A 22,684-nucleotide genomic window follows, 5' to 3' on the forward strand; every position below is an offset into this window, starting at 1 on the left:
TATCCTCCTGTTCCCAATTGAGTTACTCAAAGAAAGCCGAATTCTCACCCCCATTCCTGCCACTTATCAAACAGTCTCCAAAAGGTCCTCAGGTTTCTCTGAAGCCTCCTTTGGTAGATTGATGTTCAAGCTCTCGGTGTCAGAGTGTTTAGGATGATCTGAGACCACACAGAGTTCATGCAATAGGAAAGGAGTTTGCTAAAATGGAGTTACAGAAAACCAGGATATTCTCCACTGGAGCAAAAATGACAAAACAAAATAGATAAAAGCCTGTTTCAAAATGTGGTCAGCGAGTCCTGCTTGATTAAGGGGTTCCTTTGCTCATTGGATGGGATGCGGGTGGCGCTGTGGGTTAAACCACAGAGTCTAGGGCTTGCCGATCAGAAGGTCGCGGTTCGAATCCCCGCGACGGGGTGAGCTCCCGTCGCTTGGTCCCTCCTCCTGCCAACCTAACAGTTCAAAAGCACATCAAAGTACAAGTAGATAAATACGTACCACTCCAGCGGGAAGGTAAATGGTGTTTCCGTGTGCTGCTTTGGTTCACCAGAAGCGGCTTAGTCATGCTTGCCACATGACCCGGAAGCTGTACGCCAGCTTGTACCCTCCATCTTTCCCAACATCAAGGTCTTTTCCAGGGAGTCTTCTCTTCTCATGAGGTGGCCAAAGTATTGGAGCCTCAGCTTCAGGATCTGTCCTTCCAGTGAGCACTCAGGGCTGATTTCCTTCAGAATGGAGAGGTTTGATCTTCTTGCAGTCCATGGGACTCTCAAGAGTCTCCTCCAGCACCAGAATTCGAAAGCATCAATTCTTCGGTGATCAGCCTTCTTTATGGTCCAGACTTAGTTGGTCTCTAAGGTGCTATGGGACACGGGTGGCACTGTGGGTTAAACCAAAGAGCCTAGGACTTGCCGATCAGAAGGTCGGCAGTTTGAATCCCCTCAACAGGGTGAGCTCCCGTTGCTTGGTCCCTGATCCTGCCAACCCAGCAGTTCGAAAGCACGTCAAAGTGCAAGTAGATAAATAGGTACCTCTCCAGCAGGAGGGTAAACGGCGTTTCTGTGCGCTGCTCTGGTTCGCCAGAAGCGGCTTAGTCATGCTGGCCACATGACCCGGAAGCTGTACGCCGGCTCCCTCGGCCAGTAAAGCGAGATGAGCGCCGCAACCCCAGAGTTTGCCATGAGTGGACCTAATGGTCAGGGGTCCCTTTACCTTTACCTTTCGCTCATTGGGCGGTGGTGAAATGGCAAAAGCTATGCAACGTAATTCACGTTTGGAGAGAGAGGGCCCATTATTACCGAGCAGAGTGATCGCCCTTCCAACTAGAATGCCTTGGAGAGGCCGTCGGGAAAGTTTTGACAGACTTCTGGGTTTCCTCAACTGCCAAAAAGAGCCTCCCGAAAGTCAATTCTGGGTTGCCTGGCAACCAGCAGGCCGCCAAAGCCCAGATGGATGAACAGATGAACAGAAGCAGCTGCCTCGCATTCATTCAGGAGGCCAATTTAAGTCTCCTCTCCCTTCCTTCTGGAAAAGCAAAAAGTAGTCAAGCCTGTGATGGGAGGATTTCAGGGGGTTATTCCTGCTGGGAAGGGGGTTGGACTAGATGACCTTTGGGTGCCTTCCAGCCCTACAATTCTATGGCTCTAGTACAGTCCATCACGTCAAAGGCAAGGAGACCCGTGCTTCAGACTTCCCTCCATCCAATGGGTTGCAACCTGGCCACTTTTGGAGGGCCCTCCCCACTCTGTTAAGAATGAGGGACCTGTAGAGCATAGCTCAGGGTGGCCAGAAATAAGAATGTCTGCCGTTTGCTGTTGCCTCCCCTTGTCCCTTCGGCATCCAAAACGTTCAACCAGATTGTAGAAACCTGGGAAGAAAGAGCACCAATCCTCACGTCAAACTAAGAATAGAAGAACAGCTTGCTGGATCAAGCCAGTGATCCATCTTGTCCAGAATCCTGTTCTTGTGGGATGTAATCCACCGGGAGCAGTCAAGTACAAGATTCCTTGTTTTCCTAGAGTGGACATGCAAGGGGATGTTTGTTCAACTAGTTGAAACTTCCTGTTCCTCCTGGGCTGGAACATCCTTCCTTTTGCATGTGATAGAAGGTGGGCATGACCTTACCTGTCCAGGTAACAAAAGGACAAATCACGCAGCACACTTCTCTTTTTGACTTCCTCCTTCGTTGGACCAGCTTCTAGCTAGGACTGCTCTGCTAGCTCTCAGCTAGCAGAAGCACTGGGATTATTCCTCCATATGGGGTAGATCCACATGAGATTGAGATTATTCATGAGATTGAGATTATTCATGAGCACTGAGATTATTCCTCCATATGGGGTAGATCCACATGTACATATTTGTAACTAAGTCTTCCTTCATGAATCCAACTGTGAACTGATGTGAGTAAACTTCTTTTATTGACTTTGAATAAGATTGTGCATCTTTATTCTTTTAAGAGGGATTCAGGCGGACTTACCAGGAACGTACAACTCAATCTGAGACAGACTGAATTGTATACTAGTGAGAGGCTTACACGAGCCTGCAACCAGCTATCTGCTGTGCATGTAAAATGGGGAATGTAAACTCTGCTAAGTAAAGGGACTTGCTAGCGCAAGTTAGAAAGGATATTAATAAACAATATATCCTCTCCTGCCACCCTGAACATTCCCACAGTTCTCTTAGTTGCCAACCAGATGCCCATTATGGGCAACCCACAAGTAGGATCTGAGTACAGGATCCCTCTGTCTTCCTGCAGTTTCCAGTGACTGGCATTCAGAAGCATTGTTGCCTCCGGCTATGGAAGCAGAACACAGCCATCCTAGCAAGGAGACATCAATAGCCATCAATAGAATGTGTCTCATCCTCGTATAAAGGCATCCAAGTTGATGGAAACTGCTTCAGCTTCCCCTTGCCAGGTCTTAAGGCACCAGAAAACGTTCAGATTGTCCTCTGCAAATCAGCCTCATTTGCTTTGGGGAGAAATTTCAGTTTCAGAAAACTCACATGGCTGCTTTCTTCAGGCCGAAATGTTCTTTGCCCTGAACCTCGCTGCAAAACACTTTGACTCTCGCCTCTGAACGCGGCAGCAAAAACGTGAGCCACGAGAAGTCTGCCTTATTAACACGGTGCTAATGGAGCACGTTTCTCCCCAGGAGGAGGATCCTAATGGCTGTTTTTAATTGGCTGCAATAAAAAATAATAATTTCCCCAGGGGCCGTGTTTATTTTGAAAAGGCAGGCTGCGGCTGAAGCCCTCATCGCATGAAATTGGTAGGTCTTTCTCGTCCTTCCAAGTAAAAGTGCTTTGCGTTGTGTTTTTCAGCTGCTAGGCTTCACTGTTTGGGCAGCCTAAGTGTTGTTGTTTAGTCGTTTAGTTGTGTCCGACTCTTTGTGACCCCCTGGACCAGAGCACTCCAGGCCCTCCTGTCTTCCACTGCCTCCCACAGTTTGGTCAAACTCATGTTCTTAGCTTCGAGAACACCGTCCAACCATCTCGTCCTCCATCGTCCCCTTCTCCTTGTGCCCTCCATCTTTCCCCACATCAGGGTCTTTTCCAGGGAGTCTTCTCCTCTCATGAGGTGGCCAAAGTATTGGAGCCTCAGCTTCAGGATCTGTCCTTCCAGTGAGCACTCAGGGCTGATTTCCTTCAGAATGGATCGATTGGATCTTCTTGCAGTCCATGGGACTCTCAAGAGTCTCCTCCAGCACCATAATTCATAAGCATCCATTCTTCAACAATCAGCCTTCTTTATGGTCCAGCTCTCACTTCCATACATCACTACAGGGAAAACCAGAGCTTTAACTATATGGACCTTTGTTGGCAAGGCATCCTTAGTGTTTATTAGCTTTTGCTCAGGCTGGCAATTGCGAGGTAAGAACATAATCACCTGCTGGATCAGGCCAGCGGTCCCTCCTAGTCCAGCATCCTGTTACCACATTATGGAAAACCTGCAAGCAGGATTCAAGCACAAAAGCCTCTCTCCTCTCCTGCAGTTCCTGGCAACTGGCTTCTTCCACTAGCAAGGGCTGACACCCCACATTGAAAAGTCTGACCTGAACAAACCCAACACAAAACAAAGCACAATTCTGATATCCAAAGAGTAAAGCCTGCACCCCTCTTTTGGGAGGTGGGGTGGTTTCCACGGGAGATGCCAACCGCTTTTCTGTGTTGTGCTTTGGCTTGGACAGGAGGGCACCATGCCAGCCTACTGTGCCAGCCACAACACCGGAGACTTGGGGGCCTTTGCAGCAGTTAACAGTTCCAGAATAATAAGAGTAAACTGGTGGGTGGGAGCTCGCTCCAAAGTCTGTCCCATCCTTAAAGACAGAAGGCAGGCGAAGACATTGTTGGTGCTTTTGGGTGGGAGACGGCCTTCTCTCGGCACCAATCCAGAACACATAGCACAGCAGAGCAGAGCATTTACCCCTCTGGATGTTCAAGCAAGCAGCAAAACTTAGCAGGAGCTGAGACTGAGTATATGTAGCATCTGGGTTTAGTGATTTATTTAAAGGTAAAGGTAAAGGGACCCCTGACCGTTAGGTCCAGTCGTGACCGACTCTGGGGTTGCGGTGCTCATCTCGCTTTATTGGCCGAGGGAGCCGGTGTACAGCTTCCGGGTCATGTGGCCAGCATGATTAATCCACTTCTGGCGAACAAGAGCAGCGCACGGAAACGCCGTTTACCCTCCTGCCGGAGAGGTACCTATTTATCTACTTGCACTTTGACGTGCTTTTGAACTGCTAGGTTGGCAGGAGCAGGGACTGAGCAATGGGAGCTCACCCCGTCACAGGGATTCGAACCGCCGACCTTCTGATCGGCAAGTTCTAGGCTCTGTGGTTTAACCCACAGCGCCACCCGCATCCCTAATGATTTATTTACAGGATCAAAATAAAGAACAGAGCAGTCATGGCATGTCTCTTCTCCTCCGAGAGAGCACAACAGCAGAATAAAGTTGACGGAAATGGCGTCCAGTTCCTTCCGTTGCCACACTTCCAAAGAATGGAATATCAACACACAGAGCATGTCATATTCTGCAGCACGAGAGAGAATGAAACACCTGGCAGCCCAACCCAACTGGTACCTTATCATAAAGAGAGCCGACTGGATCAGGCCAATGGCTCAGCTAGTCCAAGAAGATGCCCCATTGGGGACCATGCACGCAGGATCTGACCAGAGGAGTCCTCTCCCCTCCTGTGGAGCATTGCTACTTCCAACTATGGAAGCAGAGCCTGGTCACCAATAGCCCTCCCCTCCTCAATCAATTTGCCCAATCCTCTTTTCAAAGCCTTCCATCCCTGCCTCCTGTGGCAGGGAGTTCCATAGTTTAACTGCCTACTATGTGAAGAAGGACTTAAAAAAATATCTGTCCTGATTCTTCTACCGTTCATGAATGTCCATGAGTTCTAATGTCATGGTAGGTTTCTTAGCAGAGGTTGGGTCTTGGATGCTTGAGTTGAGATTCCTGCATTGCAGGGGGTTGGACTAGATGACCCTCTGGAGCCCTTCAATCTCTACAGTTCTCTCATTCTATGACTCCACCAACCTGCACGTGTTCCATTATCTCTGTCCAGGGCTTCAGATTCTGGCCCCGTCCGATCAGAGAAGTGTTATGCTGAAGAATCGCTGGCCAACATTCCTGTCATTTCCGAAATGGATGGATGTTTCCCAGCCAGCAGTGCAGCTGTTTCACAATCAGTGGGTTGTGAACAGCATTGCATCATCCTAATAATTCATGAAGAAGTCATAAATGGCTTTGGAAAAGATGTAATTACCACTGAAAGCTGCCCTGGTCTCTTGGGATAACTGGAGTGGAGTTTCTGCCACCTCTGAAGTCTACATCTCCTCCTCCTTAGCTTATGATGAATGAGTTCTTCTGGCTGTGTCAGCTCCTGACTCTAGATTCCCTGCTTTTGAAACGCCAACCCCTTCATTGCCAGGGCTTGGACTAGATGAGCCTTGGGTGTCCCTCCCAACTCTATAGTTCTAGGGTTCTAAGTACAGTAAATCCTGGCGTGCTCTGGTCCATGGGGTCACGAAGAGTCATAGAATCATAGAATCATAGAGTTGGAAGAGACCACAAGGGCCATCGAGTCCAACCCCCTGCCAAGCAGGAAACACCATCAGAGCACTCCTGACATATGGTTATCAAGCCTCTGCTTAAAGACCTCCAAAGAAGGAGACTCCACCACACTCCTTGGCAGCAAATTCCACTGTCGAACAGCTCTTACTGTCAGGAAGTTCTTCCTAATGTTTAGGTGGAATCTTCTTTCTTGTAGTTTGGATCCATTGCTCCGTGTCCGCTTCTCTGGAGCAGCAGAAAACAACCTTTCTCCCTCCTCTATGTGACATCCTTTTATATATTTAGTCGTTTAGTCGGACACGACTAAACGACTAAACAACAACAAATTACAGTAATAATAATAATAATAATAATAATAATAATAATAATAATAATAAATTTTATTTATACCCCGCCCTCCCCTGCCAAGACCGGGCTCAGGGTGGCTGACACCAGGTATAAAAACAATTGACTGAAATACAATTTAAAAACAAGATTAAAATACAACAATAAAACATTAAAATGCAGCCTCATTTCAGTAGGAACTCAAATAAAAAAACTTTTTTGGGGATGAAAACGTCAAGTCTTCACCAAGGCCAACTATCCAGACTGGTCCTACATGGGCCAGAAAAAAGCCAGGGAAGTCCCCAAATAGGAGTTCCATCACAGAAGGAGAAAGGAAAAAGGAAAGAGGGGGAGGGAATCAAGTTGGTTCTAAGCCAAAGGCCAGGCGGAACAACTCTATCTTACAGGCCCTGCGGAAAGAAATCAGATCCTGCAGGGCCCTGGTCTCACGAGGCAGGGCATTCCACCAGGCAGGAGCCAGCACTGAAAAGGCCCTGGCTCTGGTTGAGGCTAATCTGACTTCCTTAGGGCCCGGGACATCTAGGGTGTTGCTATTTATGGACCTTGAGGCTCTCCACGGAGCATACCAGGAGAGGCGGTCCCGTAGGTACGAGGGTCCTAGGCCGTGAAGGGCTTTAAAGGTCAAAGCCAGCACCTTAAATCTGACCCTGTACTCCACCGGGAGCCAGTGCAGCTGGAAAAGCACTGGGTGAATATGCTCCCATGGCAGAGACCCCGTGAGGACCCTCGCTGCAGCATTCTGTACCCGCTGGAGTTTCTGGGACAGCTTCAAGGGAAGCCCCGCGTAGAGCAAATTACAGTAGTGAAGCCTGGAGGTGACCGTCGCATGGATCACTGTGGCCAGGTCGGGGCGGGAAAGGTAAGGGACCAACTGCTTGATGCGGCGAAGGTGGAAAAATGTCGCCTTGGCTGTTGCTGTAACTTGCGCCTCCATGGAAAGGGAGGCGTCAAGGATTACACCCAAACTCTTAACGGAAGGCAATGACACTAATTGGGCCCCCACAAGAGAAAGGAGTTGGTCCCTCATCCCCAGACCATCCTGACCCAGCCAGAGGACCTCTGTCGTCGAAATATTTAATTTCAGTCAGCTCCCACGAAACCATCCAGCCACAGCTTCCAAGCATCTGGTCAGTGTGTCCGGGGCCGAGTCGGTGTGGCCGTCCATCAGCAGATAGAGCTGATTGTCGTCAACATATTGGTGATGGCCCAGCCCAAAGGTCTGGACAATCTGGGCGAGGGGCACATAAAGATGTTAAAAAGCATCGGGGAGAGGATTGCGCCCTGCGGCACTCCACACACCAAGGAGTGGCGCGACAACATCTCCCTCCTTAGCGCCACACTCTGTCCCTGACCAGAGATAAATGAGTACAACCATTGTTAGGTTATGTATCCCCATGTCTGGCACTTTCACCACATGCTCTCACTTTTGTGTTGTCATCAAGAAGCACTTTCCTAAGTTCACCTGGTGAGCTTCATGGAAGTGGGCATTTGAACCCTGGACTCCCAGGATGCAAGGGAGAAACGTGCTCGGAGGAAGGCACGCTTGGCAAATCCACACTGGGATCAACTCCTGCCCAGAAAACAATGTCCCCACTGTGGAAGGACGTGTGGATCCAGAACTGGCCTCCACATTCACTTACGGACTCACTGTCAAAACCATGTTTATGGAAGACAATCTTACTCGGCTACGAGGGATCGCCAAAGAAAAGAAGAAGATACCGTATTTTTCGCTCTATAGGACGCACCCGACTGTAGGACGCACCTTGTTTTAGAAGGGGAGAACAAGAAAAAAAATATCTCTCCCTCTCTGCACAGTGCCCCTTCAGCGAAGCGGCAGGAGAAACGGAGCCCCTTCCATTTCTTCTCCCTCTTCGCTGAAAGGGCGCTGCGCAGAGAGGGAAAGCTGCGCAGCGCCTCTCCAGCGAAGCAAAGTCAGGAGAGCAAGAGGGATCGGTTCGCATCGACCCCTCTCGCTCTCCAGGCTTCAGGAAAAGCAACGCGAAGCCTCCGGAGCGCAGCGGGAGCGCTCCCACTGCGCTCTGGAGGCTTCGTGTTGCTATCGCTGAAGCCATGGAGCCTGCATTCACTCCATAAGACGCACACACATTTCCCCTTAATTTTGGGAGGGGAAAAAGTGTGTCTTGTAGAGCGAAAAATACGGTACATTCAATCTGGCAAGAGTATTTGAGAAGGGAATGACTTTTTTGTTTTATTTACTTACTTATTTCGTTAGCTTTATTCACTACCTTTTCCTCCGAGATGCTCAAGGTAACAAACATGGGTCTCCTCCTCCTCCTCCTCCTCCTCCTCCTCCTCCTCCTCCTCCCCATTTCACCCCACAACAACTCTGTGAGGCAGCCCCCCAGGTCACACCCAGTGCGCATCACGGCCAAGTGGGAATTCAAACCCAGGTCTCCCAGGTCATAAACCAGCACTTCAGCCATTACACCACACTGGTTGTTTTTATCTGAGTTGTGCTGCGAGGGACACACACACATCCCCCAATCCTCCCAGCAGTTTGGATCCTTCTCAGCCTTGCTGTTCACACTCCAGGCAATAACAGATTCAACTTCTCCTCCTTGAGTGTGATTACAGGAAAGCAGCAAAGGGGGGGGGGGGTGGAGAGCCCTGGGTCTAAGCCAACCTCAGCTCCTAAAGTCTTGCTCCACTTTCCCCTTCACAACAAACAACTTGCAAGCTCAGCAAACACATTGAGAAGAGAGATTCGGTTGCTGCCGAGAGCAGAGACTGGAAGGATGAACGAAATTCCCACGAGATATTTGATCGTGGAAGAGGACGGCACGTAAGCCTGCAAACTGACTGCAGGAAAACCTCACGTCAATAGGGTTTCTGAACCCCAGTCTCTTAGCAACAAACTATTTAAGCTCCAGCTTATGTTTGTTTAAATTTCATGTTGTGCGTTTTCCCCAAAAAAACTCAAAACATTTCCACAAACAAGAATCTATTTCCCCACATCTTCATTCAGTTCAGCGCCATAAGAGCATTACCTCCGATACTCTTTTTGCTAGCTAATTTGCTTTTCTGCCAATAATTCTGTTGTACAAATCTATAGCGCTGCTGTGTTTGGAATACGGTGTACAGTTTGGGTAGCCTCACCTCAAATAGCTGAGAAAATGTTGAGAAAAAGGTTCAGGAAAAATCAAGGGGTGATGCGACTCCCATATGAAGGAAATTGGCAGCTTTTGGTACTTTCCAATTCAGAGAAAAAGGGACGCGGGTGGCGCTGTGGGTTAAACCACAGAGCCTAGGACTTGCCGATCAGAAGGTCAGCGGTTTGAATCCCCACGACGGGGTGAGCTCCCATTGTTCGGTCCCAGCTCCTGCCCACCTAGCAGTTCGAAAGCACGCCAGTGCAAGTAGATAAATAGGTACCGCTCCAGCGGGAAGGCAAACAGCGTTTCCGTGCGCTGCTCTGGTTCACCAGAAGCGGCTTAGTCATGCTGGCCATATGACCCGGAAGCTGTACGCCGGCTCCCTCGGCCAGTAAAGAGAGATGGGCGCCGCAACCCCAGAGTCGGCCATGACTGGACCTAATGGTGAGGGGTCCCTTTACCCTTTACCTAATTAAGAGAAAAGGCGAGTAGCAGACAACATGATAGGAATTTATAGAATTATGCCTGGCATGGATACTCATGGACATCCTATGGAAGTCAAATGTTGAAAGATTCAGGACAGATAAGTTCTTCCTGCAGTGGAGAGTTAAACTGTGGAACTCCATGAAGGAGTGATGGCTACCAACCTTGATGGCTTTGAAAGAGGATGAGACAAATTAATGGAGGAGGCGAAGGTTATAAACAGCTACTAGCCAGGACAGCTATGCTCTGTGGGATGTAAACCACTGGGAGCAGTCAAGTACAACATTCCTTGTTTTCCTAGAGTGGACATGTTTGGTCCAGCCAGTCAAAACTTCCTGTTCCTCCTGGCTGGAGCATCCTTCCTTTTGCATGTGATAGAAGGTGGGCGTGATCTTACCTGTCCAGGTAACAAAAGGACAAATCACGCAGCACACCTCTCTCTTTTTGACTTCTTCGTTTGACCAGCTTCTAGCTAGGACTGCTCTGCTAGTTCTCAGCTAGCAGCGGCACTGGGATTATTCCCCCATATGGGGTAGATCCACATGTACATATTTGCAACTAAGTCTGCCTTCAAGGATCCAACTGTGAACTGATGTAAGTAAACTTCTTTTATTGACTTTGAATAAGATTGTGGCGTCTTTATTCTTTTAAGAGGGATTCAAGGGAACTTACCAGGAACTATACAATTCAATCTGAGACAGACTGAATTGCATAATAGTGAGAGGCTCACAAGAGCCTGCAACCAGCTATCTGCTGTGCATGTAAAAAGGGGAATGTAAACTCTGCTAAGTAAAGGGACTTGCTAGCGCAAGTTAGGAAGGATATTAATAAAGAATATATCCTCTCCTGCCACCCTGAAGATTCCCACATGCTCTGCCTCCACAATGCTTCTGAATCCCAGTTGCTGGAAACCCCAGGCGAGGAGACAGGTCTTGCGTTCGAAACAATCCTTGCTGCTTTCCTTCAGGCAGCTGGTTGGTCACTGTGAGAAGAGGATGATGGCCCAGATAGGCCGCTGGCAGATTGGTCTTAAGTTCTCTTGCTTTGTTTTTTATCAAAGCCGTGGTTTTTCTTTTCCCCCCTCCCTCGCTCCTTACGAGAAAGACTGAGATGGAGAAGTGTGAGTAGGCAAAATTTTGTTTTCCTCACCCCTGTTTTGCAAACATTGAGCAAAAGCAGCTAATTAGCTGCAACACAGAGGTTAACTAGCATGAGCGAAGCTCAAAGGAGAGCAAAACTCACATTTCATGCTTCCCCTTAATAGCCTCTGTGAGATAATAGGCAACAATCAATGAACTGCTGTAAGGTCAAGTTTGTTAGATGGGAGGTTTTGACGGCCTGGTCGTACAAAGTTCAGGAGGGCACAAGATGCCGGAATGTTAATCAGAACCAATGAGGGCTCTGGAACAAGAATGAAATTACACCCATATTTTTCTCTAATATGCTAAGACAGTGTGGTGTAGTGGTTAGAGCGCTGGACTAAAGCAGGGGTCAGCAAACATTTTCAGCAGGGGGCCGGTCTACTGTCCCTCAGACCTTGTGGGGGGCCGGACTATATTTTGAAGGGGGAAAAGGAACAAATTCCTGTGCCCCACAAATAACCCAGAGATGCATTTTAAATAAAAGCACACATTCTGTTGTTGTTGTTGAGTCGTTTAGTCGTGTCCGACTCTTCGTGACCCCCTGGACCAGAGCACGCCAGGCACTCCTGTCTTTCACTGCCTCCTGCAGTTTGGTCAAACTCATGCTGGCAGCTTCGAGAACGCTGTCCCACCATCTCGTCCTCTGTCGTCCCCTTCTCCTTGTGCCCTCCATCTTTCCCAACACCAGTCTTCTCTTCTCATGAGGTGGCCAAAGTCTTGGAGCCTCAGCTTCAGGATCTGTCCTTCCAGTGAGAACTTCAGGGCTGATTTCCTTCAGAATGCATCGGTTTGATCTTCTTGCAGTCCATGGGACTCTCAAGAGTCTCCTCCAGCACCAGAATTCAAAAGCATCCATTCTTCGGCGATCAGCCTTCTTTATGGTCCAGCTCTCACTTCCATACATCACTACTGGGAAAACCAGAGCTTTGACTATATGGACCTTTGTCGGCAAGGTGATGTCTCTGCTTTTTAAGATGCTGTCTAGGTTTGTCATTGCTTTTCTCCCAAGAAGCAGGCATCTTTTAATTTTGCAGCTGCTGTCACCATCTGCAGTGATCATGGAGCCCAAGAAAGTAAAATCTCTCACTGCCTCCATTTCTTCCCCTTCTATTTGCCAGGAGGTGATGGGACCAGTGGCCATGATCTTCGTTTTTTTGATGTTGAGCTTCAGACCATATTTTGCACTCTCCTCTTTCACCCTCATTAAAAGGTTTTTAAATTCCTCCTCACTTTCTGCCATCAAGGTTGTGTCATCTGCATATCTGAGGTTGTTGATATTTCTTCCGGCAATCTTAATTCCATTTTGGGATTCACCTTAGAGACCAACTAAGGTTGTCTGGGTATAAGCTTTTGTGTGCATGCACACTTTTTCAGATACCTTCTTCTTCTTCTTTGGTGGCCCCTTTTAGCCAAGTAAGATCATCTTCCATGAACACAGTCTTAACAGTGAGTCCGTAAATGACTGTGGAGGCCAATTCTGGACCCACACGTCCTTCCACAGTGGGGACGTTGGTTTCCAGGCAGGAGTTGATCATGGTGTGGATTTGCCAAGCGTGCCTTCCTCTTAGCATGTTTCTCCCTTGCGTCCTGAGTTTGAGTGTCTTCAAAGCCCACGACACCTTTGGTAAAGGCTGTTCTCCAGTTGGAGCACTCGCAGGCCAGCGTTTCCCAATCGTTGGTGTTTATGCTACATTTTTTTTAGATTTGCCTTGAGACTGTCTTTAAACCTCCTTTGTTGACTACCAGTATTATGCTTTCCATTTTTAAGTTCGGAATAGAGTCGTTGCTCCAAAGCAACCATTCTTCATCTCTGTATACTTTATACAGGCTGCTTTTCCCGCTGATGCTTTCAGTGAGCAATGTTGACGCTTGTTTTCTTGTGCAGATCACACACAAAAACCACTTTATCCGGAGAACATTTTCTCATCAGGAATTGTCACCCAGCCCTGCTAAGCAGCCGGCAATGTGTGCCTCTAGTATTTGCAAGCATTTGCTGCCAGTGTTCTGATCTGTGCTACAGTACCCAAGCTGTTCGCTTTGCACTCAGACAGCCTCACCGCTTTGCAAAAGTGCCAATAAAAGCTTAAAAATAATGCTGCAGAGAAAAAGGTCTGTTGTTGCTTTTAATTTGGGTTCAGAGAAGGTTGATTTCTTTCCAATCTGTTATCTCTACTCCTCTTTGAATGTCGTGGTTTTTAAAATAAAATTGGCCTCAGTTGGCTGGCGGTGGCACCCAAGGAATTCAGCAACTGCAGCTATTTAAAGCTTTCCCCCGGTTGATGTCAGCCTGCCCTAAACTGCTAATGTTATAAACAAAAAAGCATTAAGTATGAGCAATATTCCTGTCTCTCTCTCTCTCTCTTCTTTTCCACCTGGTGGCCCAGCTGTACCCATTTGGGCAGAGACACCCCAACTTCTGTTGTCTGTTGTCTGTGCTCTGGTAACTTCCAGGCAGTGCTTTTTTTCTGGAAAAAAGGTGGGGGAATGGACCACTAAGTTTATTGTTTATTGTGGGCTCAGTCCCCCCATATTATTGCAGTGCCCCCCCCCGAGCAGTGTCTAAATGTAAGATGTGATTAATAAGCTCAAGTAGACAATGATCTGGACGAGAAATGGCCACAACTTTATTGATTACAGATATACAGTGGTACCTCGGGTTACAGGTGCTTCAGGTTACAGACTCCGCTAACCCAGAAATAGTACCTCAGGTTAAGAACTTTGCTTCAGGATGAGAACAGAAATCGCGCGGCGGCAGCAGGAGGCCCCATGTGCTGGGCCTGGAGGTAACCCGAGTAACGCGGTCCAGATCTGGTCCCGAATCCAAGGGCCGACAGGGCCAAGGCAGGACACAAGGCAGGAAACCAGGCAAGGACAGGTACAGGATCACAGGCAGGTTCTGGCAAACAGCAATGTTGCTCCTGCAACTTGGGGTGGGGTCTGACAGCCTTTTATCTTTGTCGGGGTAGCGGCCGGTCCTGATTCCCTGGCAACTCACCTCCCTGTCTCGCCCGAAGGCGAGCACTCCTCCTGCGAGTACTCAGGTCTTCCTTCTCTCAGACCTCAGTCTCTGCATCTCAGGAGACATCGGTGGGTGACTAGACCCAGAGGCCGCCTCAGCCTCCCCTGACCCAACCAGTAGTGGAGCTGCTGTAAGTGATGGCCCAGCTGGAGGCAACAAGGTCATCCCCGCATCTGGAGCCAGGGCAGGCTCAGGCCCCTGACTCGGCCCAGCTGGTGCTTGTTCCAAGGGAACCTGTGCAAACCTGGGCTCTTCAGAATCAGGCCCCAGACTTGGCTCAGATGATGCCTGAGGCAAAGGATCTGGTGCAGACTGAGACTCCTCTGGTTCGGTAAGGGAACTCAGTTCCCCCAAGTTCCTGCTCCAAAAATACCCCATGCTTTTATTTTCTTTGACCTGAATCTTCCAACATTGAGCTTCATTGTGTTAACAGAGAAATCTGAGGGCTTCCTTGGACAAAAAACAAGGACACCAGCCAGGAATACCAGAGCAAAACAGCAGCCAGTAGGCTTGGTCTTGATTGAAGACTGTCGCGCCAGGACTCCCACCTGCCACCAGGTGGAAAAGATGGAAGCCCCAACAAAAGAGCCCCCAAACTTTTATTAGCTGCTAATCCCCACGTTACACCCCACAAACTACATCACTCATACATCATGGTTACATCATGAAAGGGGAGGTCTGGTGGCAGTAATCTGAGCATCCTGGACCCTGCCCCATGGTTCCCCTTGCCCTCCACTAAACACCCATCAAGTGGAACAAAAGAGATATTTACATTTCCCTGTTTCCCAGCCAGGTGAATCACACCCTTTTGCCTTCATCTGGGTTTGTTATTTCTGGAATGGCTACCTGTCTGGCACTCAGGTATCAGGAGGCCAGGGATTGTCCCTCAGGCAGAGGGGCTGCTGAGTAGCTGAGCTCACATGTCTATATGAATTTCTGAAGTTTCCCCAGTGAGCCAGTACATAGAGACATTTGTCAGTGAATTCTTACATTTGGTATCATGCAGCAGAGGCCCTTTGAATAGGCAGGAATAAACTGTGATGGGGTGTTTTGTGGGGACAAATCACAAAAGTCACAAAAGTGATTGTGCTGATTTTGGTAGTGGGTTGCATGTGCATGATATCTGCTGGAGGGGCAACCCCCCCCCAACCTGTACATAAATTCCTGCAACAATTGGAGGTCCACAAATTCTAGAGTTATGAGAGACTGGGGGGGGGGGCGCGGACTTTATCCACTTTCTCCGTGCCACACCGTTTTATAAACTTCCATCATGTTCTTATGCAGTGGCGTAGCGTGGGTTGTCAGCACCCGGGGCAAGGCAAGTAATTTGCGCCCCCTAACCCGGGGCAAGGCAAGTAATTTGTACCCCCCCCCCGCTGCACTGTCCCTACCCCAGATAGTCCCTCGCTCTCTCTCCGCACCGCACCGCACGCCTGGCACCCTCCCCTCCACAGAGGGCGGCGACCCGGTGGCTCGGATCGTATTCGCACAGCCAGCACTGCAGTGAGAGAGAGTGAGTGAGCCAGGTAGGGGCAGAGAGCTGCGAGTGCAAGCGCCCCCCCCCCCATGTTGCGCCCGGTGCGGCCGGCCCCCCCTGCACCCCCCATGCTACGCCACTGTTCTTATGGACCTCTCCTTTGCTTGTGAAACTGTAATAAAGGATTCGCGGTTGATGTCAATGTATAAAACATGGGAACGATTTTTTAAAAAGAAGCCCTTCGGTTTTCATCCTGGAATTCAATCGCCGTCTTGCCCTTAACGTTTTGAACGAAGGAGAATCCTTAGCATTTGACCCTCCCCCGAGAATTTTCCATCCCCACTGAATCCGCACGAAGCTTTCCTCCCTTCCCAGCCAATCTACTGCTTGCGGTTCAGCAACAGCGTTTTGCTGCGCAGTTCCCCACGGGAGGAGAGCGCGCGTTACGGCGCTCGGATATTGGAGACGGTCTCTTAACCTTCCTTCTGCAATTGTTTCGCCCAGCGGGGCGCACGCCTGGACTTGCAAGCAAATACCAGCGGCGTGAACAAAGAGGCCACGGAAATTAAGAGCAAAAGATGGGCAGCAGAGGAGGACGAGGAGGGCAGGGGATGGGCAGCCTGTGTGGGTTCATAGAATCAGTGCTTTTTTTCTAAAAAAAATGTCTAGGGGTACAGTCATACCTTGGGTCACAGATGCTTCAGGTTGCGCGTTTTCGTGTTACGGATATGCTGAAACCCAGAAGTACCGGAATGGGTTATTTCTGGCGCTTGCACATGTGCAGAACTGGTAAATTGCACTTTGCACACACGCAGAAGTGCTGAATCGCAACCCAAGCGTGCACAGATGTGGCGCTGCGGGTCGCAAACGTGCCTCCCGCACAGATCACGTTCACAACCCAAGCGTCCACGGTACTCTCATTTTGACTCAAGAAAATCACCATTTTATAGTTCAAATCGGGGGAAATATATACGGTGGTACCTCAGGTTACATACGCTTCAGGTTACAGACTCCGCTAACCCAGAAATATTACCTCGGGTTAAGAACTTTGCTTCAGGACGAGAACAGAAATCATGCTCCAGCAGCGCAGCAGCAGTAGGAGGCCCCATTAGCTAAAGTGGTGCTTCAGGTCAAGAACAGTTTCAGGTTAAGTACAGACCTCTGGAATGAATTAAGTACTTAACCCGAGGTACCACTGTACAGTAAACGGACAAAAGTACAAAGATTCACAAAATGTTTAGGGTTCAGGTGGGTAGCTGTGCTGGTCTGACGCAGTCGAAATATATTTTAAAAATTGTCCAGTAGCACCCTAGAGACCAATTAAGTTTGTTCTTGGTATAAGCTTTTGTGTGCATATACTCTTCTTCAGATACACTGAAACAGAAGTCACTGGACCCTTATATATAGTGAGAGGGTGGGGAGGGGTATTACTCAGAAGGGTAGTGGGAGATGGGTGATTGACTCAATGGGTGTGGTAAACCTGTTGACGGCTGTTAATGTTTAGGGGTATGTGTAGCCCTGCATCTACAGTTCAAGAAGGACACTGACAAACTGGAACGTGTCCAGAGGAGGGCAACCAAAATGGTCAAAGGCCTGGAAACGATGCCTTATGAGGAACGGCTAAGGGAGCTGGGCATGTTTAGCCTGGAGAAGAGGAGGTTAAGGGGTGATATGATAGCCATGTTCAAATATATAAAAGGATGTCACATAGAGGAGGGAGAAAGGTTCTTTTCTGCTGCTCTAGAGAAGCGGACACGGAGCAATGGATCCAAACTACAAGAAAGAAGATTCCACCTAAACATTAGGAAGAACTTCCTGACAGTAAGAGCTGTTTGACAGTGGAATTTGCTGCCAAGGAGTGTGGTGGAGTCTCCTTCTTTGGAGGTCTTTAAGCAGAGGCTTGACGACCATATGTCAGGAGTGCTCTGATGGTGTTTCCTGCTTGGCAGGGGGTTGGACTCGATGGCCCTTGTGGTCTATTCCAACTCTATGATTCTATGATTCTATTCCCCCAGAAAGAAACACTGCATAGAATCATAAAATTCAATTGGAAGGGTCCCTAGTGTCATCTAGTCCAACCCCCTGCGAAGCAGGGATCACAGCTCAAGAATCCATGACAGGTGTCCGCCCAACCTCTGCTTAAAAACCTCCAAGGAAGGAGAGTCCACCTGCTTCTGAGGGAGTCCATTCCAGAGCCAAACAGCTATGGAGTTTATCTCAGTGAAGACCTTACTTGGAAGATCAATACGTGGTTAAGAAAGCCCAACAGAGACTCCATCTCCTCAGAGTATTGAAGAAGAATGATGTCAATCAACATTTGATGAGGTCCTTCTACCGGTCCACAATAGAAAGTGTCCTTTCATACTGCATCACGGTGTGGTACGCTGGTTTGACATCATCTGATAGGAAGTGCCTACAGAGGGTGGTGAATACAGCACAAGATATTATGGGCTGCCCCGTGAATCCGCTGGATGACATCGCGGGCAAACGTTGCCTCAGGAGAGTGAGGAAAATTCTCAGGGATGATTATTCACACCCTGGCGGGCACTTTCTTGATCTCCTGCCCTCGGCAGCATGATTAGTCGCACCAACAGGGTAAAGAACAGCTTCTATCCTGGGCTGTTAGGCTGCTGAATGAAAAGATAACAGCAGGGCAACTGACTTTTGGGTTTGGTGTGTGTGTGTCAGTAAACGAGGGGAATTAAGACTAAGAGAGCTGAGTGGGGGGTGCTGGTGTAATTTCACTGTATACAAGTTATACAAGTGACAATAAAGTATTTTGATTAATGTCAAAAAGTTCTTCCTAAGGGTTAGCTGGAATCTCCTTTACTGTATTGTCATTTTTATCCTGTATTTTTATCTTGCGAACCACCCTGAGATCTTTGGATGAAGAGCGTATATAAATTTGATTAATAATAATAGTCCATTGGTTCAGTCCTTCCCCTGGAGGAGCTGTGTGTAAAACCAAGAACCATCGCAGGAAGATAAGGAGCTCCCTTACACCAAGTCAAACCTCTGCCCACCCAGCCCTGAGCAGTTCTCCAGAATTTTTTCTTTCAAAATGCAGCACATGGTGAATTTCAAATCCACGGTTGAAGAGCTATTTCCCCCATCTATAAGTTCTGAGGCCAAAGCAGGACATCCTTTTGGGAATATTCAGGGTGGCAGGAGAGGATATATTCTTTGTTAATATCCTTCCTAAAAGCCTCAGCGCCTAGGGCTTGCCAATCGAAAGGTCGGTGGTACGAATCCCCGCGGCGGGGTGCGCTCCCGTTGCTCGGTCCCAGCGCCTGCCAACCTAGCAGTTCGAAAGCACCTCCGGGTGCAAGTAGATAAATAGGGACCGCTTACTGGCAGGAAGGTAAACGGCATTTCCGTGTGCGGCTCTGGCTCGCCAGATGCGGCTTTGTCACGCTGGCCATGTGACCCGGAAGTGTCTCTGGACAGTGCTGGCCTCCGGCCTCTTAAGTGAGATGGGCACACAACCCTAGAGTCTGTCAAGACTGGCCCGTATGGGCAGGGGTACCTTTACCTTTATCCTTCCTAACTTGCACTAGCAAGTTCCTTTACTTAGCAGAGTTACATTCCTCTTTTTACATGCACAGCAGATAGCTGGTTGCAGGCTCGTGTGAGTCTCTCATTATTGTACAATTCAGTCTGTCTCAAATTGAATTGTACATTCCTGGTAAGTTCTCTTGAATCCCTCTTAAAACAATAAAGATGCCACAATCTTATTCAAAGTCAATAAAAGAAGTTTACTCACATCAGTTCACAGTTGGATTCCTGAAGGCAGACTTAGTTACAAATAGGTACATGTGGATCTACCCCATATGGGGGAATAATCCCAGTGCTTCTGCCAGCTGAGAGCTAGCAGAGCAGTCCTAGCTAGAAGCTGGTCCAACGAAGGAGGGAATCAAAAAGAGGGAAGGGTGCTGCGTGACTTGTCCTTTTGTTACCTGGACAGGTAAGGTCACGCCCACCTTCTATCACATGCAAGAGGAAGGATGCTCCAGCTAGGAGGAACAGGAAGTTTCGACTGGCTGGACCAAACATCCCCTTGCATGTCCACTCTAGGAAAACAAGGAATGTTGTACTTGACTGCCTCTCATGGATCACATCCCACACCCCTCACATCTCCCCTCTCTTCCTGCAGACCTTCCGATGGCCCGTTGCAAGCAGCATCGACGTCAACGAGATGCTGGAGGTGCAGGTCTTCAACTACAGCAAAGTCTTCTCCAACAGGTCAGTGGTGTCCTGCATGTCTGGGGTGAGTTTTGTTCCTCCACCTTTGGGGCTTCCTTAAGACAGCCCCCACAAGATGTGCAGCTTCTTCCCAACGTCTTCCAAGGATTAGAGAAATTCATGGAGGGGGAGGAGAGGGCTGCAGATGACTACTAGCCAGGATGCTATGCTCAGCCTCCATAGATGGAGACAGCAATGCTTCTGAATGCCAGATGCTGGAAACTGCTGGAGATGAGATGCTCAAATCCTGCTTGCTGGTCTTGCACAGGCATCTGGTTGGCCACTGTGAGGACCGGGTGCTGGACTAGATAGTTTACATTCCCCTTTTTACATGCACAGCAGATAGCTGGCTGCAGGCTCGTGTAAGCCTCTAACTATTATACAATTCAGTCTATCTCAGATTGTGAGGCTATCCCATATGGAGAGAGTCTTTTTGTCCTCTGTTGGCTGAAAGCCAACAGGGCAGCGCTAGCTAAAAAGCTGCTCCAACGACGAGAGGAAGTCAAAAAGAGAGAGAGTGTGCTGCGTGATTTGTCCTTTTGTTACCTGCACAGGTAAGGTCACACCCACCTCTAGACACATGCAAGAGGAAGGATGCTCCAGGCCAGGAGGAAACAGGAAGTTTTCAATCGGCTGGACCAAACATCCCCCTGCATGTCCACTCTAGGAAAACAAGGAATGTTGTATTTGACTGCTACTTATGTATCACATCCCATAGGGCTGGTATCCCACCTTGAACTGCCTACAGACCCCTCCTTCATACTGCAAACTGGTTTGGTACCATAAGCAGAAAATTCGTGCCTTCTCTCTTGGTTTCGTTCTCGAGTGCCTGACAAATTCTAGCATTTTGGTTTTCAGTACTACAAAGGGGGGAGAGGCCAGCAAATTAGAGAATTTCCAAAGGCAGCGCAATGGCACACACAAACCATTTGTCACAGAAACCCTACATGGTAGGAAGGCAATCGCCTTCCACGCAGGACTACGCCTGATACATTTGTTTACCAAGGAGATGAAAATAGCATTTTTTCACCCAAGTCACAAATTACAGCAACCTGAACCAAGTGTGAAATTCCTTCCCAAGTTTCGTTGGGTGGAAGAAAGGTGATTCCACAGCAGATGAGGAAAGATTGCACATCTGTTGAGAAATTGTGTGGGTTTTTCTTTTTTATACAATAAAATAAAATCGGGATTAAGGGATTTTCTTAGGATGGTGGAAGACGTGTGTGTGCTGCGTCCCCTTGGTGTTGGGGTGTTGGCAATTGTCCTCTTTCCGATAGGAAATGCTCAGGTGGGGGGGACGGACGAAAATCTGCCCTTATTCCCTTATGGGGGACACAAGAGCCCTTATAGAGTCCTTTGTAGGTTCTCCATCAGTCGGAGAAAATAACAGAGGCCAACCAGAGAATATTGAGAAGCAAAGCAGCTAGAAAGTCTGATCTTTATTGAACTGTTGCAACAGGCTGCCCCCTTCACACGCAGGAAAGGAGGAGGACCCAGAACCAAGGTGTGTCCGCCCTTATATAGACATTTTAAATTGCCTGCCTTGCAGTCCAAGACCACCCCCAGAAACATCATACCTACATCACAGAAGAGGCGGTCTACAACAGAAATCTGAGTGCCTTGTTTACCTCCTATCTGGCAGGTTACCAGTTAATGGTCACTTGATTGGATACCATGGGGAGCCTGGCCAGTCTTTTGTAATGATAAATACTTTGTTCCTGAGCCAGGTCACAGGCTCACCCTATTCATACACAGACATACCCTTAAGACAGGATTTATGAAGGAAAAGACAATGGGGAGGCTTTTCCATTTTCCTTGCAGAGAAAACATTTGGTCAGTTTGGAAGTCAAAATGGTTCCAGGGCTGTTTTGCTGTGCTGCTTCAGACATGTGGTTCATATGTTTGCTTGTTACATTTATGAACATTTATTTTATATATAAGACCTTACTTTTTTTATTTCAGAGGGGAGAGAGAGAAATGCCCCTATTTTCAACTGAGAAATGTTGGAGGGGATGATGCAACCCTCCGTTTGTTCGGATCTCTCAGCTGCAGTTGTCTTCCCCCGTTGCATTCGAAGCATTTGATCCTATTGTCACTCTACCTCCCCTTTCCCCCTCTGACTTTTGGCCCTGGCTGATTCAGTTACCTCCACTGGGTAACTCAATAGCTCCGTCTTGCCATGACCTCTTATTCTGTCCAAGGCGTTTTAGCCAAGGAAGTCCAGGGGAGAACAAGGAAATATGCATTTGTGACGGTCGATGTCCCCCTAGTTCCTGATCATGGCACTGGGGATTTTTAGAAACTTGTAACATTGTCGTCTTGAGAGCCAGTGTGGTGTAGTGGTTAAGAGCGGTAGTCTCGGAATCTGGGGAACCGGGTTCGCGTCTCCGCTCCTCCATCTGCAGCTGCTGGGTGACCTTGGGCCAGTCACACTCCCTTGAAGTCTCTCAGCCCCACTCACCTCACAGAGTGTTTGTTGTGGGGGAGGAAGGGAAAGGAGAATGTTAGCCGCTTTGAGACTCCTGAAGGGGAGTGAAAGGCGGGATATCAAATCCAAACTCTTCTTCTTCTTCTTCTTTGTCCATGGAATTTTCTTGGCAGGGATACTGGAGTGACTTGCCGGTTCCTGCTCCAGGTGGATCACGTTTGGTCAAAACTCTCCACTATGACCTGTCCATCTTGGGTGGCCATGCAAGGCATAGCTCATAGCTTCTTTGAGTTATTCAAGCCCCTTTGCCATGGCAAGGCAGTGATCCATGAAGGGGAGACATCACCTTGCCAACAAAG

At 48.5% G+C, this 22,684-nt stretch overlaps 1 protein-coding gene across 1 annotated transcript in view; it reads left to right on the forward strand.

Moving 5' to 3' along the window:
• OTOF (otoferlin) overlaps positions 1–22,684 on the forward strand; it is a 184,791-nt gene that overhangs the window by 24,159 nt on the left and 137,948 nt on the right. The window contains exon 3 of the mRNA XM_083432494.1: positions 19,809–19,897. Within this exon, the coding sequence (XP_083288620.1) occupies positions 19,809–19,897 (89 nt within the window). The remainder of the gene's footprint in view (positions 1–19,808; positions 19,898–22,684) is intronic.

The sequence above is a fragment of the Podarcis tiliguerta genome (genome assembly GCF_965153285.1).
Source record: "Podarcis tiliguerta genome assembly, chromosome: 3".
Taxonomy (NCBI): domain Eukaryota; kingdom Metazoa; phylum Chordata; class Lepidosauria; order Squamata; family Lacertidae; genus Podarcis; species Podarcis tiliguerta.